The 21478-nt window shown below is 43.6% G+C and overlaps 1 protein-coding gene across 1 annotated transcript in view; it reads right to left on the bottom strand.

The window, feature by feature from the left end:
* Positions 1–21478, bottom strand: part of DCBLD1 (discoidin, CUB and LCCL domain containing 1) — a 149025-nt gene that overhangs the window by 92800 nt on the left and 34747 nt on the right. Inside the window, exon 2 of the mRNA XM_063917210.1 lies at positions 9063–9281. Within this exon, the coding sequence (XP_063773280.1) occupies positions 9063–9281 (219 nt within the window). The remainder of the gene's footprint in view (positions 1–9062; positions 9282–21478) is intronic.

The following is a 21478-nucleotide window of genomic DNA, read 5'->3' as shown; positions in this document are numbered from 1 at the left end:
GTGCCGCCCTGTCTGTTTACGTGGGCGACTGACGTGATGTTGTCCGATTGGATCAATACCGCCTGACCCTGAAGCAGGGGTTTTGCTTGACTTAGGGCATTGTAAATGGCCCTTAGTTCCAGAATGTTTTAATGAAGAGATGTTTCCATGCTTGACCACAAGCCCTGGAAATTTTGTCCCTGTGTGACTGCTCCCCAGCCTCTCAGGCTGGCATCTGTGGTCACCAGGATCCAATCCTGAATGCCGAATCTGCGGCCCTCTAGTAGATGAGCACTCTGCAGCCACCACAGAAGAGACACCCTTGTCCTTGGTGACAGGGTTATCCGCTGATGCATCTGAAGATGCGATCCGGACCATTTGTCCAGAAGATCCCACTGAAACGTTCTTGCATGGAATCTTCCGAATGGAATCGCTTCGTAAGAAGCCACCATTTTTCCCAGGACCCTCGTGCACTGATGCACTGACACCTGGCCTGGTTTTAGGAGATTCCTGACTAGCTCGGATAACTCCCTGGCCTTCTCCTCTGGGAGAAACACCTTTTTCTGGACTGTGTCCAGAATCATTCCTAGGAACAGGAGACGTGTCGTTGGAATCAGCTGCGATTTTGGAATATTTAGAATCCACCCGTGCTGACGTAACACTAACTGAGATAGTGCTACTCCGACTTCTAACTGTTCCCTGGACCTTGCCCTTATCAGGAGATCGTCCAAGTAAGGGATAATTAAAACGCCTTTTCTTCGAAGAAGAATCATCATTTCGGCCATTACCTTGGTAAAGACCCGAGGTGCCGTGGACAACCCAAACGGCAGCGTCTGAAACGGATAATGACAGTTTTGTACTACAAACCTGAGGTACCCTTGGTGAGAAGGGTAGATTGGGACGTGGAGATAAGCATCTTTGATGTCCAGAGACACCATATAGTCCCCTTCTTCCAGGTTTGCTATCACTGCTCTGAGTGACTCCATCTTGAATTTGAACCTCTTTATGTAAGTGTTCAAGGATTTTAGATTTAAAATTGGTCTCACCGAGCCGTCCGGCTTCGGTACCACAAACAGCGTGGAATAATACCCCTTTCCCTGTTGTAGGAGAGGTACCTTGATTATCACCTGCTGGGAATACAGCTTGTGAATGGCTTCCAAAACTGCCTCCCTGTCGGAGGGAGACTTTGGTAGAGCAGACTTCAGGAACCGGCGAGGGGGAGACGTCTCGAATTCCAGTTTGTACCCCTGTGATACTACCTGCAGAATCCAGGGGTCCACTTGCGAGTGAGCCCACTGCGCGTTGAAATTTTTGAGACGGGCCCCCACCGTGTCCGAGTCCGCTTGTAAAGCCCCAGCGTCATGCTGAAGACTTGGCAGAAGCAGAGGAGGGCTTCTGCTCCTGGGAAGAGGCTGCCTGGTGCAGTCTTTTTCCTCTTCCTCTGCCCCGGGGCAGAAATGAGTGGCCTTTTGCCCGCCTGTACTTATGGGAACAAAAGGACTGAGTTTGAAAAGACTGTGTCTTTTTCTGCTGAGAGGTGACCTGGGGTAAAAAGGTGGACTTTCCGGCCGTTGCCGTGGCCACCAGGTCCGATAGACCGGCCCCAAATAACTCCTCCCCTTTATACGGCAATACTTCCATATGTCGTTTGGAATCCGCATCCCCTGACCACTGTCGCGTCCATAACGCTCTTCTGGCAGAAATGGACATAGCACTCACTCTTGATGCCAGGGTGCAAATATCCCTCTGTGCATCACGCATATATAGTAATGCATCCTTCAAATGCTCTATAGTTAGTAATATACTGTCCCTATCCAGGGTATCAATATTTTCAGTCAGGGAATCCGACCACGCCACTCCAGCACTGCACATCCAGGCTGATGCGATTGCTGGTCGCAGTATAACACCAGTATGTGTGTATATACCCTTCAGGATATTTTCCAGCCTTCTATCCGCTGGTTCTTTGAGGGCGGCCGTATCAGGAGACGGTAACGCTACTTGTTTAGATAAACGTGTGAGCGCTTTATCTACTCTAGGGGGTGGTTCCCAACGCGCCCTAACCTCTGGCGGGAAAGGGTATAGTGCCAATAATTTATTAGAAATTAGCACTTTATCGGGGGAAACCCACGCTTTATCACACACCTCATTTAATTCATCTGACTCAGGAAAAGCTACTGGTAGTTTTTTCACTCCCCACATAATACCCTTCTTTGTGGTACTTGTAGTGTCAGAAATGTTCAATGCCTCCTTCATTGCCGTGATCATGTAACGTGTGGCCCTACTGGACATTACGTTTGTCTCCTCACCGTCGACACTGGACTCAGTATCCGTGTCTGGGTCTGTGTCGACCCACTGAGGTAACGGGCGTTTTATCGCCCCTGACGGTGTCTGAGACGCCTGGACAGGCACTAATTGATTTGTCGGCTGTCTCATGTCGTCAACAGTTTTTTGTAAAGTGCTGACATTGTCACGTAGTTCTTTAAATACAACCATCCAGTCAGGTGTCGACTCCCTAGGGGGTGACATCACTAACACAGGCAATTGCTCTGCTTCCACATCATTTTCCTCCTCATACATGTCGACACAATCGTACCGACACCCAGCACACACACAGGGAATGCTCGGATAGAGGACAGGACCCCACTAGCCCTTTGGTGAGACAGAGGGAGAGTTTGCCAGCACACACCAGAGCGCTATATATATATATATATATATATATAGGGATAACCTTATATAAGTGTTACTCCCTTTTATAGCTGCTGTTTATAATTTAGCTGCCAATAGTGCCCCCCCCTCTCTCGTTTTTACCCTGATTCTGTAGGGACTGCAGGGGAGAGTCAGGGAGCCGTCCTTCCAGCGGAACTGTGAGGGAAAATGGCGCTTGTGTGCTGAGGAGATAGGCTCCGCCCCTTCACGACGGCCTTATCTCCCGCTTTTTTCTGGAAAACTGGCAGGGGTTAAATACATCCATATAGCCCAGGAGCTATATGTGATGTATTTCTTTTGCCATCCTAAGGTATTTCTATTTTTATTGCGTCTCAGGGCGCTCCCCCCCCAGCGCCCTGCACCCTCAGTGACCGGAGTGTGAAGTGTGCTGAGAGCAATGGCGCACAGCTGCAGTGCTGTGCGCTACCTTAGTTGAAGACAGGAACGTCTTCTGCCGCCGATTTCACCGGACCTCTTCGTTCTTCTGGCTCTGTAAGGGGGCCGGTGGCGCGGCTCCGGGACCCATCCAGGTTGAACCTGTGATCGTCCCTCTGGAGCTAATGTCCAGTAGCCTAAGAAACCCAATCCACTCTGCACGCAGGTGAGTTCGTTTCTTCTCCCCTTAGTCCCACGATGCAGTGAGCCTGTTGCCAGCAGGACTCACTGAAAATAAAAAACCTAAAATAAACTTTTACTCTAAGCAGCTCAGGAGAGCCACCTAGCATGCACCCTTCTCGTTCGGGCACAAAAATCTAACTGAGGCTTGGAGGAGGGTCATAGGGGGAGGAGCCAGTGCACACCAGCTAGTTCAAGCTTTTACTTTTGTGCCCAGTCTCCTGCGGAGCCGCTATTCCCCATGGTCCTTACGGAGTCCCAGCATCCACTTAGGACGTTAGAGAAAAGAGGATTAAAGGCCAGTACTGACGGGGGAGATGTGTGCTGAGCGATCTTAACACAGACCGCTCAGCACACATCTCTCCCCCCGCTCAGCACAGCGTGATGTGCTGAGCGAGGGGGGGGCGATGACGGGGGGGCCGCTCACTTCACATAGCGCTAAACTGAGCAACCCGCTAGATTGAGCCTGCATGCAGGCTCAATCTAGCACCGGCGATAGCGATGCATGGGGCCGCGCATCGCTATCGCTGGGGGGCATACACACGGCAGATCCATGCTTAAAATCTAAGCAATCTAGTCAGATTGCTTCGATTTTAAACAGGGATCTCTCCGTGTGTATGCCCCCCTTTACAATATATACACATATGCACCACAGTGGAAAGCCTCCCTGTGGGAGCTCCATATCCACACACTATCAGAGGGAAGTAATAGAAGTGTCAGCAGCAATCCTCCAGTGAACCACAGACAGGCACATTGGATTACAGAACTCACAGCCAGAGAAAGATAAGAGGACCTCAGACACTGATAGGATGTGGACTGATCACTTGCTGTCACAGCAATAGATTTATCCTCCATGGCTTTATCTTTCCACTAACTCCCCAGACAAACCTTAATAATTCACTGGCTGCTGATTGCGGGACATGAGTTATGGACCTTTCACTCAAAAGAAGTATGCTTCATCAGAGGCCAGGGTCTGAATCAGAGGCCTCTGTTGCTGGAGACAGACAAGAGAAGGCACCAGCTACATCTTTACAATGATGTAAAGCACAATGCCCTCCAAAGACAATCAGTAGACTTGTAAACTGCACTATATCATTCAGTAATTAGGCTGGTTTCACCAAAGATCTGAACCATATATAAGTACAAAAATAGAATATATTCAATCATGAAAATGTGACAGGGAAACCGTTAATTTAGATATGTCACACACACACAAGGCTGCAAAATGATTATGTTAGGGAACAATATAGTCTGACATTGAGTTGCAAGTCAGAAACAGATGGCATCAGAAATCTTCAGAACAATTAGTAAATGAAACTCATAACGTGATTTACAGAGAAATCTGCAGCAGGGATGACAATTAAGCCTGTCACATACCTACAGACCAGCCTTAGGGGTATATTCAATTAGGGTCGAAAACTGCCGTCTGTCGAAAAGACGGCAGTTTTCGACTTTTTAAGGTCGAATAGTGATTCAACCTATTCAGTCCCATCAGTTTTTATTCAACAAGTCGTGGAATTCGACTTGTCGAATAGTACGTGAATCGGCGGTATAGCTGCCGATTCACGTACTTTTGAGTGAAAACGGGGCCAAATTCGACAGGATTTGGCCCCGTTTCAGACCATCTCAGTCCGACATAAAAAAAAGTCGTACTGAGATGTGGGACCCAGAGGAGGAGATGGGGGACAGACGCAGGGCATACAGGGGAGAGAAGTGCTACAGCACAGCGCTGCAGCAGGATGTCTCACAACCGCGCCGCTCATGGCAGCGTCCACCAGGCTCCAGCAAGTGAGGTCACGCTTGCTGGAGCCAGGTGGACACTGCCGTGAGGTCGGGTGGCTGTGAGACAACCTCCTGCAGTGCTACTGTAACGCTGCTCTCCTCAATCTGCCCGCGGCTGTCCCCGCTGGTCTCCCAGCGGCTCCCCCCCTCTCCTCCTCTGGGTCCCTCATCTCAATTCGACTCTTAAAAGTCGAATTGAGATGAGATTGAGTAGGGGTTGTCGGATCCATTCCGACAAATGCATGTCGGAATGGATCCGACCCTAATTGAATATACCCCTTAGAGAGCACATATGAACATACTGAATGATCTCAATCTGTAAAAGGGGCATCACATATTTAAAGCGCCAAACTTGGAACATGACACTTGCACCAGCATGCATGTCGGAATGAATCCGACCCTAATTGAATATACCCCTTAAACTAGTATGATGGTTCTTTATACTGCACACACAACACAATCATCTGTGGATCACAATTTTCAGTCACTGATAATGTAGTCTATATGCAGACAGCAGGTGGGACCACCCACAGAGCAGTGCTGCACCAGTCTGCCTAACATACTGGTCTAAAGGGCCGTATTCACGGCCCGATTTGGGGAGAGATGTGTGCTGAGGCCAATCTAGCACCAGCGATGCACGGGGCCGCGCATCGCTAACGCTGTGGGGGTACACACGGAGTGCTCACTGCTTCAAATCTAAGCAATCTAGCCAGAAATCTAGTGAGTACCCCTCTTAAGGTACAGTGAGTTTTACACATATATGCAAATGTTACAATGTGTAACAATAAGATAGTAAATTGTCCACAAACAGTATATTGGCAATTTGGCAACACTGCCAAACAACCAAAACACATTTGCTATTTGGCCATATACCTGCGACAAATTTGTGTTTATCTCGTTGTACAGGGGCCACACTGCATGCATAGTCCCATATCTTTCTGGTCAGATGACTAACCCCAGAGCCGGCCCTAACCAATATGATGCCCTAGGCAAGATTTTGGCTGGTGCCCCCTAGCACCGCAGCTAGTTCTGGAAGAGATGCCTGGCATGAGTCAGCTGGCAGCTCTGCTAACGTCGGGCACCTTTTGTTTATGAAAATGCATCTTATTTGCATTACTATGTGGCTAGGATGCACAAGCAGCTTCTGCTGATTAAAATGATATGCAGCATGCCTATATTCTGAGTGCGACTGCAGCTGTATCTGCATACGAAATGCTACATTACAGTGATTTCCAGGAATACACACAGAATATAGGCATGCCGCATATCATTTTAATCAGCAGAAACTGCTGGTGCCCCTAAGCATACCAAATGCCCTAGGCAACTGCCTAGTTTGCCTATGCCTAAGGCCGGCTCTGACTAACCCCATGTAATAAAGTGGGCCATCATTCTAATTCTCATCATTACAAAGCTCATCATGCTTTACGTTATGCATAAATAAACCAAATCCAATTGAAACAGATTTCGATCATGTAGGATGAACCCACACATGATATAACGTTTGCCCGATTTTACCAAATGAACCATACTAATGAAACTAAGCTGCAAAATGTGTAGGTGGCTTCATTTACAGTTACTGTAATCTCAATTTAGCTTCTGAATAAAAGGTTTCTCTGGCCTATACCAGTAATTGCAGCATTAGGGCCACATACTGTAGTGCGCTGTTTACTTTAGCAGATCACTGACAGTTATAACACATGTGTATGACTATTGCAGCTTCCTTCTGTAAAAGACCGCAACAGTCTAACATCCGTTACAAATATCTTCCCTGTCTACTCACAATACACAGCAACATTATAATATGATCATACCTTTGTTCTATTTCCTAACACAATACACAAACACAAAAAAACAGGAAATAATAATTTGTCCAGGAATGTCTTTAGCCTAAACATGAACATCTCAAAAACATAGGAGGCCACACAAGAAAAGATAATCTCCCAATCCTACTGAAACCACAAATGCATTTCTTGTTATTGGCCAAGAAAAAAAATCTGATAATCTGCTAATCCAGTTATACCAACGCAGACATTACTTCATGATTTTATCATAGGCCTGTAACCACATTCACTGCCTTGTGCGACCACATGGACACCACTAGAGTTAAGGGGCCGTCTATACTAATTGGCGTCTATCAGAGCTATTCAATTGATGCTCCGGTCAGACGCCCATCAGCCGCAGCAGTCATATTTTTTTTCGCAGCCTCCAGAGGTGCAATAAAAATGTGTGAAAAAGTCTGTTTGGACGCTACGTGACCGGATACAGTGACAAGCTATGGTGACTGCTGTTCCGAGGTTACCCCAGCAGACATTTCCAATGTGTGTTATGGACCCTGAAGATACATACGGGGATCCTATACTTATGCAGTATACCTCATCTTTCTGAGATATTACCCTATATGATTGCTAAAAATATGATCATTCGATGCATAAGCACCAGCATTGTGCTGCCACTATCCATCTATGCATTGCATCTTTCAGTCATAAGTGGTAATGTGAGCACTCAATCATTTTAAAAGTTGGCTTCTACGAATCATTGTGCTTGAACCGCTTGTGGACCAGACTGACCGTTGTAAATAAAAAATAAATGAACAGTGTGTGCCAAACAGAACGTGTGAGGACATTAAGCAAATAACTTGTGACAGGGACAGATGTTAGAGGAGGCTCAGACAAAGACTGATGTATGTAGAAAAGAGAATAAAGGTCACACGGGGAAGACGACATATGTTACAGCTCTTTAAGCTCAAGAACACAACCTGTTATCTGTTAATTAATTGTTAGGACAATAATATGTAATTAATCTCTAATCCTTATTAGGGAATATCAACAGACAGGTAGCCAGACACAGTGGTATGTATAATAAGCTTGCGAGCAGGGCCTTCCTACCTCTATGTCTGTCTGTTTTTGTCCAGTTTTGTTCTATAACTTGTTCTAATTGTAAAGCGCAACAGAATATGCAGCACTATATAAGAAACTGCTAATTAATAATAAATAAATACATAATACTGTTTTGGTTTGTTTTTTCCATCCATCTGTAAAACATCTGAACATTTTCTTAAATTTGTGTTTCTTTAAAGTAGAACTGACTATATATTAGAATAGATCCCAAATTATATATGTTTTTAACAGGTCTTTCTTAGTTATGAAAACAGATAATAAATTTATCTATATAGCATGTTTCGTTTTGTCATTTTGTTGAATAAATAGCCTTTTTGAAACATGAATTTTACCAGTAAATCCTTCAATATAAAACTAATGCTGGCTATACACTAGGACTAGGTTGATATCGTGCACGAATACACGATATCGATCAGTCATTCAACCCATCGCATGCACAGCGTGCATGTTTTGGGTGCGAATACGATGAGATGTGCATCAACTGATTATATGTGCTGCACATATGATCAGTCGATTCCGGCCGCCGGCAATTGCGGAGGCACGATAGATCGTACAGTGCAAAAGCACCGTATAATCTATCGCATGACAGAAAGCTGGCAGGGGGTGTCGCAGGATGGCTCGCATCTAATGGGAGTCTCCTAATGTATGGGCGGCATAAGAATAGTTATTTTAGCAAGTAGATCATATTACCAAGCTCATCCCGATTGTCTAATAACAGGCATGCAATTTTCACCTGTCAGTGGATAATTTTAGAATGAGAAAAGGAAGAAAACAATGATGAATTGTGAATTAGTGTTTCACACTCTAAGGTCATTCACAACTTCTGTTACCCCTTTTTTCCTAAACAGTTTCCATGGAAACAAAAAGGTGATTAGCATGTAGGAAATGTGATATCAGAGGTCTCCTGTTCAGATTTATCTAAAACAGTATAAGAGGAAAGAGGAGATGTCGCCTATTACAGCTTTCTACAACTTCCATTAAACTGTGGTGAAATAAGATTGCAGCATGTTCTAATAGATTTCATAACAATGGAATAAAGGTCATAGTTCATTCCCCTTTACAATGTTAAGCCCATGGACTCACCAATTTCCACAGTGGAGGATCCCTTGTATATTTTGAGATAATCAGAGTCACAGTCATTGGATTCAATATCCAGGTCTGCCAGCTTTATATACAGACTTTTACCGGCAGGAACTTTGATAGTTATTAAGCAAAGTGTGTTATTGGGATAGGTGCCAGGATAGTTCTTCGATGTTAGCGTTCCACTCTCTCCACTGGGAACTGTGTGTCCACATCCATCCACTGCAATGAAAAATAAATGTCAGTTTGTGCTAAATGCACCTTTCAGTAAATAATGCACATTAGACCAAAAGGACCTGATAATCAAATAGCATATTTTGTATGTGCCTAGTTTACACTTTAGATAATTTTCCACTTCATGGAGCAGAAGTACACCAGGTATTACTGGTTGTACATTTTAGATAATCTACAGGTCCTTTAGAAACAAATGTCACCCTACTTCCTCCACTAGAATTCCCTAGTCATAATAAATATAATTTTATACATATATACATACACACACATATATATATATATATACACACACACACACACACACACACACACACACACAACATACACACCGATAACATACATACATACATGCATACATACATACACACACACACACACACACAAACAAACATATTGTAACACTACTTACCTTTCAACATTTTGGGAGGAAATCGATTGTTTTACACTCCACCTGCATGCCCGATCTCCTGTCTAAAGTGACGGGAGATAGTGGTTCTCAATTCCACTGTCTTTTTTGCGCCCAGATAGAGTTTAGACAAATAAATTGGCTAAACCCAACCAAAGTGTTGGGCGCAATTAGAAAAGTGCCGTTTGGGCGCCACACAGGTCACTTTTCACTCATTTCACCAGCATATGGGGGGAATGTGAAAGATGAAATGCCAGCAATGGCAGCTGTTCGCATCTGAGTTGAGCAATAACTGAATTGCTCCGTTAGGCGCCATCTAGTGGCTGCCGGCATGTAAAACTATTGAATCCAATAAATATTTTATATAGGTCATCCTTATACACAAAGAAAGAAAAGAATTGGTCTTTAAGTGGCGCACTTAAACAATAAATGGATACATAAAATACAACTTTTATTATATTAATGTTAAAAGGCCTGTAACTGTGAAATATTACAACCAAAAACAACAACAACTGACAAGACAAGGTGTGACATATATTGTTAAAAACACACACTGTACCTAATGTGTCGTGCACAGCATATAAAGTCAGATTAATCGGTACTATAACCTCCAATGATATTGTGTGTACTGTCAAAATAAGTGCACAAATGAATAAAGACTTACATTAATGTCTTCCAGTGTACTCTCGTATTATCTTAATTCATTACCAGATTTTGAGTAGTGTGACCTCCTAAGGTGCTAAGTATACTGTTAGGCTGTAAAATCACTGTATAATCGTGTAGTGTGTTTACTTATTGTATAGATTCAAACTGGACTCGCTAGATACGGCCTGGAGTGTAATATTCCAGGATATGGCCTCACATGTCTTGGACACTATTGAATAATCCTCAAATCCGTCAGATTATATTGGTAATAAACTGCTGGCTAGTGTTTCCCCTCTGTTAGAGTCTTAATACAAATAGATGCTCTCAGTCATTGCTGTCAGCATTGTTGGTGAAATCACTATTCTGTTATATGCTTCTGAGTGACAATTGTCATACGTGTGGTTGCTGTTGGCATAATCTGCCTGTTCACACAGCAGGTATGTATTATAATATCTACTGTAGTTCTTTAGCAGTCGGAAAATGCAATATTATTAGCTGCTGCTGGTGGCAATGTGCGTTGCTCTATTATCCCATCAGCTTATGAAGCGCTTCTACTTAAATGTCAATGCATTTAATATCACTCTTTATATTTAATGACGATGTTGGAGTTCTAATATTAGTAGATGCTCTCAGTCATTGCTGTCAGCATTATGCATAAATGTCACTTTTCTAATATGAACTTGCACATGACAATTGTCATATATCTAACTGCTATTGGTGCGGTCCGCCTACTCACATAGCAGCTTTATATTGTAATAGTATAGGTCATCTTGCCTGGCTTTCTTATTTCCATTTTATTTTTGTTTTGGCAGTGCATTTAACTATGGCAGTCCCCACACACATTACTACATGAATAGATGCATATACAGTAGTAAACAGCTATATGTGAAAGAAAATAGGAAATATTTTAAAAACAGTAAAAAAAAAAAAAAAAGAGAAAGAAAGAAAAAGAAAGAAAGAAAGAGAAAGAAAAAAGAGAAAAAGAACGAAAGAAGCTTGAATTTTCATTGCTTCTGAGTATGCCCCCCACATTCTCCTACCCACCCATACTATGATCTTACCAAAATAATATTATCCCAATTTTACTTCTGCCACTGGTTACCTGCTATTGTGTGTTGTTGTTTTTTTTCTTCCAATAGCTCGCTTCCACCCCACCATGTGTTTTTCCTGTAATGTTTACCTCCACTGATTGCACACCTTTCCATTGTGCCCTACATGCAGGGTACATCATACTACTACATAAGCATCAGTTTTCCCATATATGAACTTGGCCCTTGTATGGCTTACCTCCCACAGTGTAACCTTCAAAGTGCGCCCAACATGGCTGCCCCATATGGTACACTTGTGGATGGGATGAAAAATACATGGACCTTGTGGTTTTGTTGGTACCCTACTCTAAACTGTAGGACTCTGAAATCACCCCCATTTTGTGTCATCTCTTCTAGGGGTGGACTATTCCACCCTGGGTAATCCTACGCTGAGCGCCCAAGATGGCTGCCGCACTTGGTACCTGTGAGGGTGGAATACACAACCCTTGGAAGTTATTACCCAAAATGCCTACACCAATCCTGCATTATGCTTTCTGTGTGCTTAAGGTTTTCTTTTATATCTGTGTGGCTTATCTATTGCTGTATTACTTAAATCCTCTGTATCATGTGTATTGTTTTTGATGTCTGTAAAGCGCCTTGAGTCCTGTTGGAGAAAGAGCGCTATATAAATAAAATAATAATTATTATTATTATTATCCCAATTCAAACTATAGTGATTGGCTGCGTCAAACAAGTCCCAGTTTACGCCTGTAGAGAACTGCGTAGATGTACAATTAGGAGTTGATGTTAATGGTACAATGTTAAAAGAAGAGAAAAAAAAGTAACATTTCATTTCATAGTCAGATAAAGAACAGAAATCAATTAATTTGCACATTAACACTTTATTACATATAAATGCTGAGAACAAGCTAATGAACCAATGGTAGATAATGGTGATGTGTGCCTGTATTAATTAACAATGGGACTAATGCAGAAATGTATGCAAACTGATGATTTACATACATCTCCAATGTTTGCTGAATTACGGATGCACAGGAACCGCCCCCAACGCATGTGCAGATCAGGTCCTGTGTCGTCGGACCAGTGCCCCCTTTGCAGCCGTTTTGAGGTGGGCCAGTGTCAGAGAGCATTCTCGAAAATGGGGGCGTGTCAATCCCACTGTCAAGGCCAGTTTCTACGTGAAAGCACAAGCCATCCTGAGTAAACAGAGGTTTACGCAGATGACCCGATGCTGCGTCTTTGGATGCAGCAGTGGAACAGAGAACCACGCAGGAGGCCTCTATTTACACAAGACAACTCCAGCAGCAATAGCATATTTTTGCACAGAAGCTGCGTCCAAAGACACAGCTGCTGTGTAACCTGCGTCCACCTGTGATTCACGACAAATATTAATTAAAACATAACAAAGATTATGGGCTAAAAGAATAACAGTATAATCAACCGAAACCAACAAACTAGATTCTGGGTTTTGCCATAACCTTAAATAGAACATCTATTATGCCCTATATTGTCCATGATAAGCAATATGAAATAAAAGCAGATTAGAATACATTTGTTGGTGCTGGCAACTGTATACTTTTGGAACTGTGAAACCCCTTGTTCTCACTATACGTTTATTTAGGTTAGTGGAATTGAGGGCTATTTCCTTACTCCACAGCGAACCTGTCTAAAAAAGTATTTCCTATTAAGAGACAATTGCACATTCCCTAATAATAGGCCTATCAGACTGTACTGTGACCTTAGAGGAGCCCCTGAACGGACAACAGAAGTACAATTTTGTCCAACAAAGACAAAAGCTACGTGTCAAAAGGAAATTTCCTTCCTAGGACAGAGACATCTGAATCAGGAATCTATTGAATGTGACATGTCGTAAACAGAAACTTGCACACACATTCTAAAGTATCATGTGATGAATGTATATTCCAGCAGAGGCAACTCCCACTGCAAACCTCACCCTTCAGGAATCAGGCAAAGTGGATAAACAGGAACAAACTGTATATGCCATTAAAAACTTGTGAATTCTTCTTTTTGTCTGAACTTTTTACGTCATATAATTACCTACTTAGAGAAAACTTTACTAGAAAAGTTTATTACTTTACTTGATATGTCCTTTGTGGGATTGTGATGTGATATTCCATTTTGGTTAACGTAATTATTTTGTAGAGCCTTTTAAAAAGATCAATTAAAATGATACAAAAGACTCTGAATTCCTTATATTACTGTTTATGACGAATCAAGGCATCCACTTGGCTCATTCATTCCTATCATGATCATCTCTGATGGAGCGTTACAGCAGTCAGCGAGGATTAATAGGAAACATTCTGTCACAAAGCAATTTCTATGCTGGTATGACCCTGTGGTATGAAAAGTTGACTTTCTGATTTTCAACACCAACATTTTGACATGTTCTGTGTGTTAACATGTAAAATGTCAACATCCACACATTTTTATATGGTCAAAATGTTGATATTTTCATTATGTCAACATTTACATTTTGATACAATGAAAATGTAGCCCTAAACCAAAACAAGACAATAAAATGTACCGTAGACATTCTGGTGTTAACATAATATGTGGATGTTGGTGGTTGTTAACGCCCATGTCGGCATTCTGACCAGATACCATTACAAGAGGTTATATGCAGGATGGGTCACTGATCACCACATATACAACCACTGCTTTAGAGATAGTTTGCTTTACAAACAGGGCATAAGAAAATCAAAATTGGCCGCCAACTCTGCACATGTGGCCAGAATATTTGACACTGGTGAAAGGTCTATCATGTAGATTCACTACCAAATGCTTCTAGAAAAAGGCCATCTACTCTTACCAGGTAATCTATGTGTGAAAGGTGAGGAAATCTGTATGATTAACCTGAACGTCAAACCTGTATGCGTTACCTTAATGTCAAAGTCCCTGAGAAACTATTTTATGAATGTGAAAAGCAACATTTCCTCATGTCATTCATATTTCTACCACTCCCAGATCACGACCTTGTTTGTCAGTCCTTCTCCTTTTTCTAGTCTACAAAATGACATTGTTTTATTAACGGCCCCTTTCCTCTATTATTTAACTTGCAACTGTAGGATTTGTTGTGATAATAAATGACAATAAAGCAATCTCGGGGCCTTATCACCTGCTGGAGCCAGAAACCTCCAGCCTCTGGTTTACAACTCTTTCATTAGTCTCAGGGACCAAATACAGCTAATCCAGGCGAAGGTTTCATGGCCCCTTATAGCTGTCCCTTGTACTGTGTTCTGAGACACAGTTCCAGTACATGGACCCAATGTTCTGTACATTGCATTGCTGCAACAGTTACTACAGTCACCCAGAAAAGTCACCAGCGTGCAATGAATATTCTTGCTTTGTAAATCAGTTTCTCAGGCACAGATTTATTTCTAGCATTCCTATCATTTTGATTTGTACTTCAAATAAAAAATAAATATTCTGCTTTAATACTATAGCTCAATATAATCAGGCCCCCATAAAGCGTATCTAAGAGTTTGACATGGTTTGGGTTACAAAACTTAGAACAAATATCATCTTGTACACAATAAAAACATATTCACAATCATCTACCTTTATTAATACCTAGATGATTTGTCTACACGGTAACTCTGCCCACTCCCTAGTTACATGTTCTACCACACTAGTTGTAATAAATGTTGCATAGAACTCTTTACATGAAAACAAAAGGAAAGGGAGACGCATAATTAAATCCAGACTGGAGGTGGTCTATGTTTGGCGGACCAGAACTGTAGCGGTGATAGGTACTGGGATAGCACAGCAGCAACCAGGCTATGACAAGACAATGGTAAAAGTAATGAAAGAAGGCAGATAAACCCAAATCTACCATACAGTACGTGACATGTACAAAAGACACAAAACTATACATGTCCAAGTCATTTTGGTTTCCATAGTGCATAATACCACATCCTACAATGAACAGTGCAGTGTCGATACTGTGAAACAAGGATTAACCCACAATTCTAGAAGACCAAACTGATCAATTGCAAAGAAATTATCGGACGCTAATGGCACAAACTAGTGACCCATCAGCGATTAATGTTGATCATGTGATTGATAGCAAATTCAAACATTGAAAGTATACTGTGGCCTCGAGTAACTTACACTACTGTATATTACACACTCACCATTACTCTAAAGAAGCAGGCAAGTACATGCAAATATAGGAAAATCAGCAAAGGTATATTTAAAAATGGATAAGAAAAACAAAATTAGTTTAACTGCTTTATTGGAAAGCAGAAAAGGCTATTGTAACATTTATATCATGGACATAACATTGAACTGATCACTGCTAAATGTAAAAAAGGAAATGAACCCACCGCATAGCTATTTAAAAGGGTAAAAATACATATGTGAAGACTACATTTTGCTTATGTGCAACTAATTATCACTGACCTGAATGCCTTCCCAACATTACATTCATTAAAACCCCACAATCCAGCACCATACAGTGACTCCACATTGTGCATTGTCTGGCACTGCGTTCAGCACATAGGAGTCAATGTGGAGTTAAACACAAGCAGCATCGAATTGCAAATGTAAATGCCTGCAAATGTGAGATGTGATCAGCTTGGCATGCCTTCAAAATCAGTATGCCATTCGCACACGCCGCAGTACAGGCATGCAGCATACACGCCACAATACAGGCATGTTGTCAAAATGTCAGCATTCAAAATGTTGACAGCTGAATATCAAAATGTCGAGAGTCCAAGTAAGTGTTAGGGCTAGACGCGGTGTCAGGACTTAAATGCGCTTAAAACACGATGCTGACAATTCCCATGTCGACATTTGGTACCGCACCCGTAATACATGTTTGCACAATGTGATTCAGAGGTAATGAAGATGAAAATTGCACAAATAGCATTCTGTTCATGGTACTAAGCACAATAGTAGCCTTCCTCCTTTACTAGCGGTTTTATTACTACAACGCGATCGCTCACTTCCCTGCGATTCTGCACACAGACTGCCGCAGAAACAATATATAGTGGTGAAGACAGGTGCACCCTAAAGGCAGCCAAGTAGGGCTGCAGGGTCACCCCACACTTCGCCAACAATGCAAATAAATAAAAAATGATAACCACAGGCACTAATAGTAACCACTCCTTGTACGCAGAGTATTGACCAAATACAGTCCTCAATATATGATATTAGTCTGGAGATTCAGGGGATAATTCAGGTTGGATCGCAAATCGCGATCCAACCGGAATTATTACAATCCTGCAGGGAGGTGTCAATCAGGCAGAGGCAGTCGCGGGGCTTGGGGGGGCAGCAACGCTCCATTTCCATGGTGGAGAAGGAGCGTTGCGGCGCAAATGAGGGCATGCTCGCAGCGGCTGCATGACGTCACACGCAGCCACTGCGATGGGGAACAGGAGGCATCACTAATTTCTACGATGAAGCAGAAATTGCGATGTGATCGCAATTTCTCCTTCATCAAGGGGAGGAGGCGGCGGTCAGCATGCTGGGCGGCCTTGCCCTGCGATTGGCGGCCCCCAGCATGCTAGCAAAAGGATAACAAATTCTGCTAGTTAGCAGAATTTGCAGTCCTTACTGAATTAGGCCCTCAGTCCCTCCAAATTCTTACATTCTGCAAAAATACAAAAAAAAGAAAGGAAAACACCCCCACACATATGGGGCCAATTCAAATGGGGTTTTTTTCCGCAGCCGCCACTAGAGGGCACCTAGCAGCAGCAGCAATTAAATTGTTCTACCACTTGCGCGCCCAGCGGCCATGGAGGACACATTTTTTCTCGCAGCCTCCGGTGTGCAAACTGGGCTGGACGTAGCAAGGAGCTTAGACAGATTTAGCTGCTTTAAACAGCTATACTCTGTTTGGGCGCGACATGCGCTATGTGCATGAGTGCCAAAACAGAATTGAATTGTGACAGTTGTTTGGGCATCTACAAAAAGTCCCGTTAAGACAGGATTTTTATATGCCCAAAACAATGGAATCAACCTCGTAGTATAATTCTGTTATATATGAAAGGTCTCATTAAGCACTAATGTAGAAACTAATATCAGAGAAGGTGGTCTACTTATAGTAGACAGACTCACATCAGAGAGAGGGCAATGCCCCTCCAGCTGCTATCATCACCAATTTCTCCAATGCATATATACTCCAAACACTGTAACGCTGTATTTTATTCCAAACAAATAGACAATAAAATGTGATGCAAAGAGCTGGGTAATTTGTATACTCATCAGATCGGGTGTAGTATAAGTGGCCGGAGGCCGGGATCCCGACCGCCGGCATACTGACAGCTGGGCAAGCGCTAATGAGCCCCTTGCAGGCTCACTGCACTCGGCACGCTGCGGGAGCGGTGGCGCCATTTATTCTCCCTCCAGGGGGGTCGTGGACCCCCAAGAGGGAGAATATGTGTCGGCATGCTGGCGGTCGGGATCCCAGTGCCGGTATGCTGGTCGCCAAGATGCCGGCCGGCGGCATACTGAAGACCACCCATCAATTGGTCTACAAACAAAGGTAGACAGGCAATGGTGTTGTAAAGAACCAGGTGTCCCTGGAAAATTATGTCCAACAGGTGAGTATTGCAGAATGTAAGAATCCGGAGGGATTGCATCTCCACACAAATCTCCTCTATTGAGGACTGTATTTATACAACACTCTGCCAACTGGAAGTGATTATTATTAGCGCCTGTGGACCTAGTGGTGATCACTGTTCTAGATTACAACAGATTTATGAACATGGGAGAGAGATAGACACATTCAGCCAATCAGATGCAGCCACTGGTCATCATCATCAATTTGCACTGACAGTGGATTACCCATAAGTCATCCAAGTCACATGCGTCTGTGTGGTACTCAGCATGGGACCCATTTTGTGTGAGCACACCCTTACCCTACTTGTGACATATGTATAAGCCCCCTCTTAAGCTGGGTACACACTAGAACGATGTCAGCACGAAATGCCATTTCATAACGACATTTTGCCTACATCGGAACGAATCCCCGTCGCTCTAGTGTGTACCCACCATTACCCTGTCTCAGCTATTCTCTCACAAGGAGTTGATAGCGCTAAATCTAATTTTCCCGGCATGTGCATGATTTGGTATGCACGCCCAATGCCAAGAGAAGAATTTTGTGTAAAAAAAATAAAAATACTATAGAACTAAGAAGTATAAGAACAGAGAACAACAGAGCACATTGGTAATAAGTAACAATGCCTTACATATGTTTAGCAAACACTAGAATAACAATTTGCCCCACACATCACCATGGCTGCAGTATAAAATCTTGGTAGATGGGCGGCTCTGTTACAGGTTGTGTAGGTCTAACCTGTTTAATAAAATTGTGCCTTATTGTCTGAAGCTGCGAGATAGGCACACCTTACATTATCAAGGAACATTTTTAACTACTGCACTGCATCTCTTTTCTAGAAGGGTCAATAATCTTCTAAATGGTTTCACTGAGCATATTCTTGTGGCTGAGGCATATACTGTACACAGGGGCAGACTGGGAACAAAAAGCGGCCCTGGCAAAATTTGTACCAGTGGCCCCACATGGCCAGCACCAGAGGTGTAAGGTCTAGCCATGGGCCATGGCAGCAGCACCCTCCCCCCAAGACTTTCCAGATAGTGGGGATGTCCAGCATCAAGGGGAAGTTAAAAGGAAATAAAATTAAATGTTATGAGCACATTATATGATACACCTTTAGAATTTAGGAAACTATATCATTCTTTAGAAATAATAAGAATTTACTCACCGGTAATTCTATTTCTCGTAGTCCGTAGTGGATGCTGGGACTCCGTAAGGACCATGGGGAACAGCGCTCCGCAGGAGACTGGGCACAACTATAAAGAAAGCTTTAGACTACTGGTGTGCACTGGCTCCTCCCACTATGACCCTCCTCCAGACTTCAGTTAGGATACTGTGCCCGGAAGAGCTGACACAATAAGGAAGGATTTTGAATCCCGGCTAAGACTCATACCAGCCACACCAATCACACCGTATAACTCGTGATACAATACCCAGTTAACAGTATGATAACAACTGAGCCTCTCAACAGATGGCTCAACAATAACCCTTTAGTTAAACAATAACTGTATACAAGCATTGCAGACAATCCGCACTTGGGATGGGCGCCCAGCATCCACTACGGACTACGAGAAATAGAATTACCGGTGAGTAAATTCTTATTTTCTCTGACGTCCTAAGTGGATGCTGGGACTCCGTAAGGACCATGGGGATTATACCAAAGCTCCCAAACGGGCGGGAGAGTGCGGATGACTCTGCAGCACCGAATGGGCAAACTCTAGGTCCTCCTCAGCCAGGGTGTCAAACTTGTAGAATTTAGCAAACGTGTTTGACCCCGACCAAGTAGCTGCTAGGCAAAGTTGTAGAGCCGAGACCCCTCGGGCAGCCGCCCAAGAAGAACCCACCTTCCTCGTGGAATGGGCTTTCACTGATTTAGGATGCAGCAGTCCAGCCGCAGAATGTGCAAGCTGAATCGTACTACAGATCCAGCGAGCAATAGTCTGCTTTGAAGCAGGTGCACCCAACTTGTTGGGCGCGTACAGGATAAATAGCGAGTCAGTCTTCCTGACTCCAGCTGTCCTGGAAACATAAATTTTCAGGGCCCTGACTACGTCCCATAACTTGGAAGCCTCCAAGTCTTTAGTAGCCGCAGGCACCACGATAGGTTGGTTCAGATGAAAAGCTGATACCACCTTAGGGAGAAATTGGGGACGAGTCCTCAATTCTGCCCTATCCATATGGAAAATCAGATAAGGGCTTTTACATGACAAAGCCGCCAATTCTGATACACGCCTGGCCGAAGCCAAGGCCAACAACATGACCACTTTCCACGTGAGATATTTCAATTCCACGGTCTTAAGTGGCTCAAACCAATGTGACTTTAGGAAATCCAACACCACGTTGAGATCCCAAGGTGCCACTGGAGGCACAAAAGGGGGCTGAATATGCAGCACTCCCTTAACAAAAGTTTGAACTTCAGGTAGTGAAGCCAGTTCTCTCTGGAAGAAAATCGATAGAGCCGAAATCTGGACCTTAATGGAACCCAATTTTAGGCCCATAGTCACCCGACTGTAGAAAGTGCAGGAAACGGCCAAGCTGAAATTCTTCCGTTGGGGCCTTCCTGGCCTCGCACCACGCAACATATTTACGCCATATGCGGTGATAATGGTTTGCCGTTACTTCTTTCCTAGCTTTAATCAGCGTAGGAATGACTTCCTCCGGAATGCCCTTTTCCTTCAGGATCCGGTGTTCAACCGCCATGCCGTCAAACGCAGCCGCGGTTTGTCTTGGAACAGACAGGGCCCCTGCTGCAGCAGGTCCTGTCTGAGCGGCAGAGGCCATGGGTCCTCTGTGATTATTTCTTGAAGTTCCGGGTACCAAGCTCTTCTTGGCCAATCCGGAACAATGAGTATAGTTTTTACTCCTCTTCTCCTTATTATCCTCAGTACCTTTGGTATGAGAGGAAGAGGAGGGAACACATAAACCGACCGGTACACCCACGGTGTCACTAGAGCGTCCACAGCTATCGCCTGCGGGTCTCTTGACCTGACGCAATACATTTCTAGCTTTTTGTTGAGGCGGGACGCCATCATGTCCACCTGTGGCCTTTCCCAACGGTTTACAATCATTTGGAAGACTTCTGGATGAAGTCCCCACTCTCCCGGGTGGAGGTCGTGCCTGCTGAGGAAGTCTGCTTCCCAGTTGTCCACTCCAGGAATGAACACTGCTGACAGTGCTAACACGTGATTTTCCGCCCATCGGAGAATCCTTGTGGCTTCTGCCATCGCCGTCCTGCTTCTCGTGCCGCCCTGTCAGTTTACATGGGCGACCGCCGTGATGTTGTCTGACTGGATCAGTACCGGCTGGTTTTGAAGCAGGGGTTTTGCCTGACTTAGGGCATTGTAGAATAGAAATAACCAATTTTTTGCGCAATAAACACTCTGAGTGCAGCCCAGTTTTACACAAAGGGATTTCACCAAAACCCAAAGAAACAAGTGCAAAGATATAGACTGAATAAAACCAGTGGCGCAGACAGAAGGAACATGCAAAATAATATCAACAATCA

The sequence above is a fragment of the Pseudophryne corroboree genome, chromosome 4, assembly GCF_028390025.1.
Source record: "Pseudophryne corroboree isolate aPseCor3 chromosome 4, aPseCor3.hap2, whole genome shotgun sequence".
Classification (NCBI taxonomy): domain Eukaryota; kingdom Metazoa; phylum Chordata; class Amphibia; order Anura; family Myobatrachidae; genus Pseudophryne; species Pseudophryne corroboree.
This window is presented reverse-complemented; position numbering and strand designations above follow the sequence as displayed.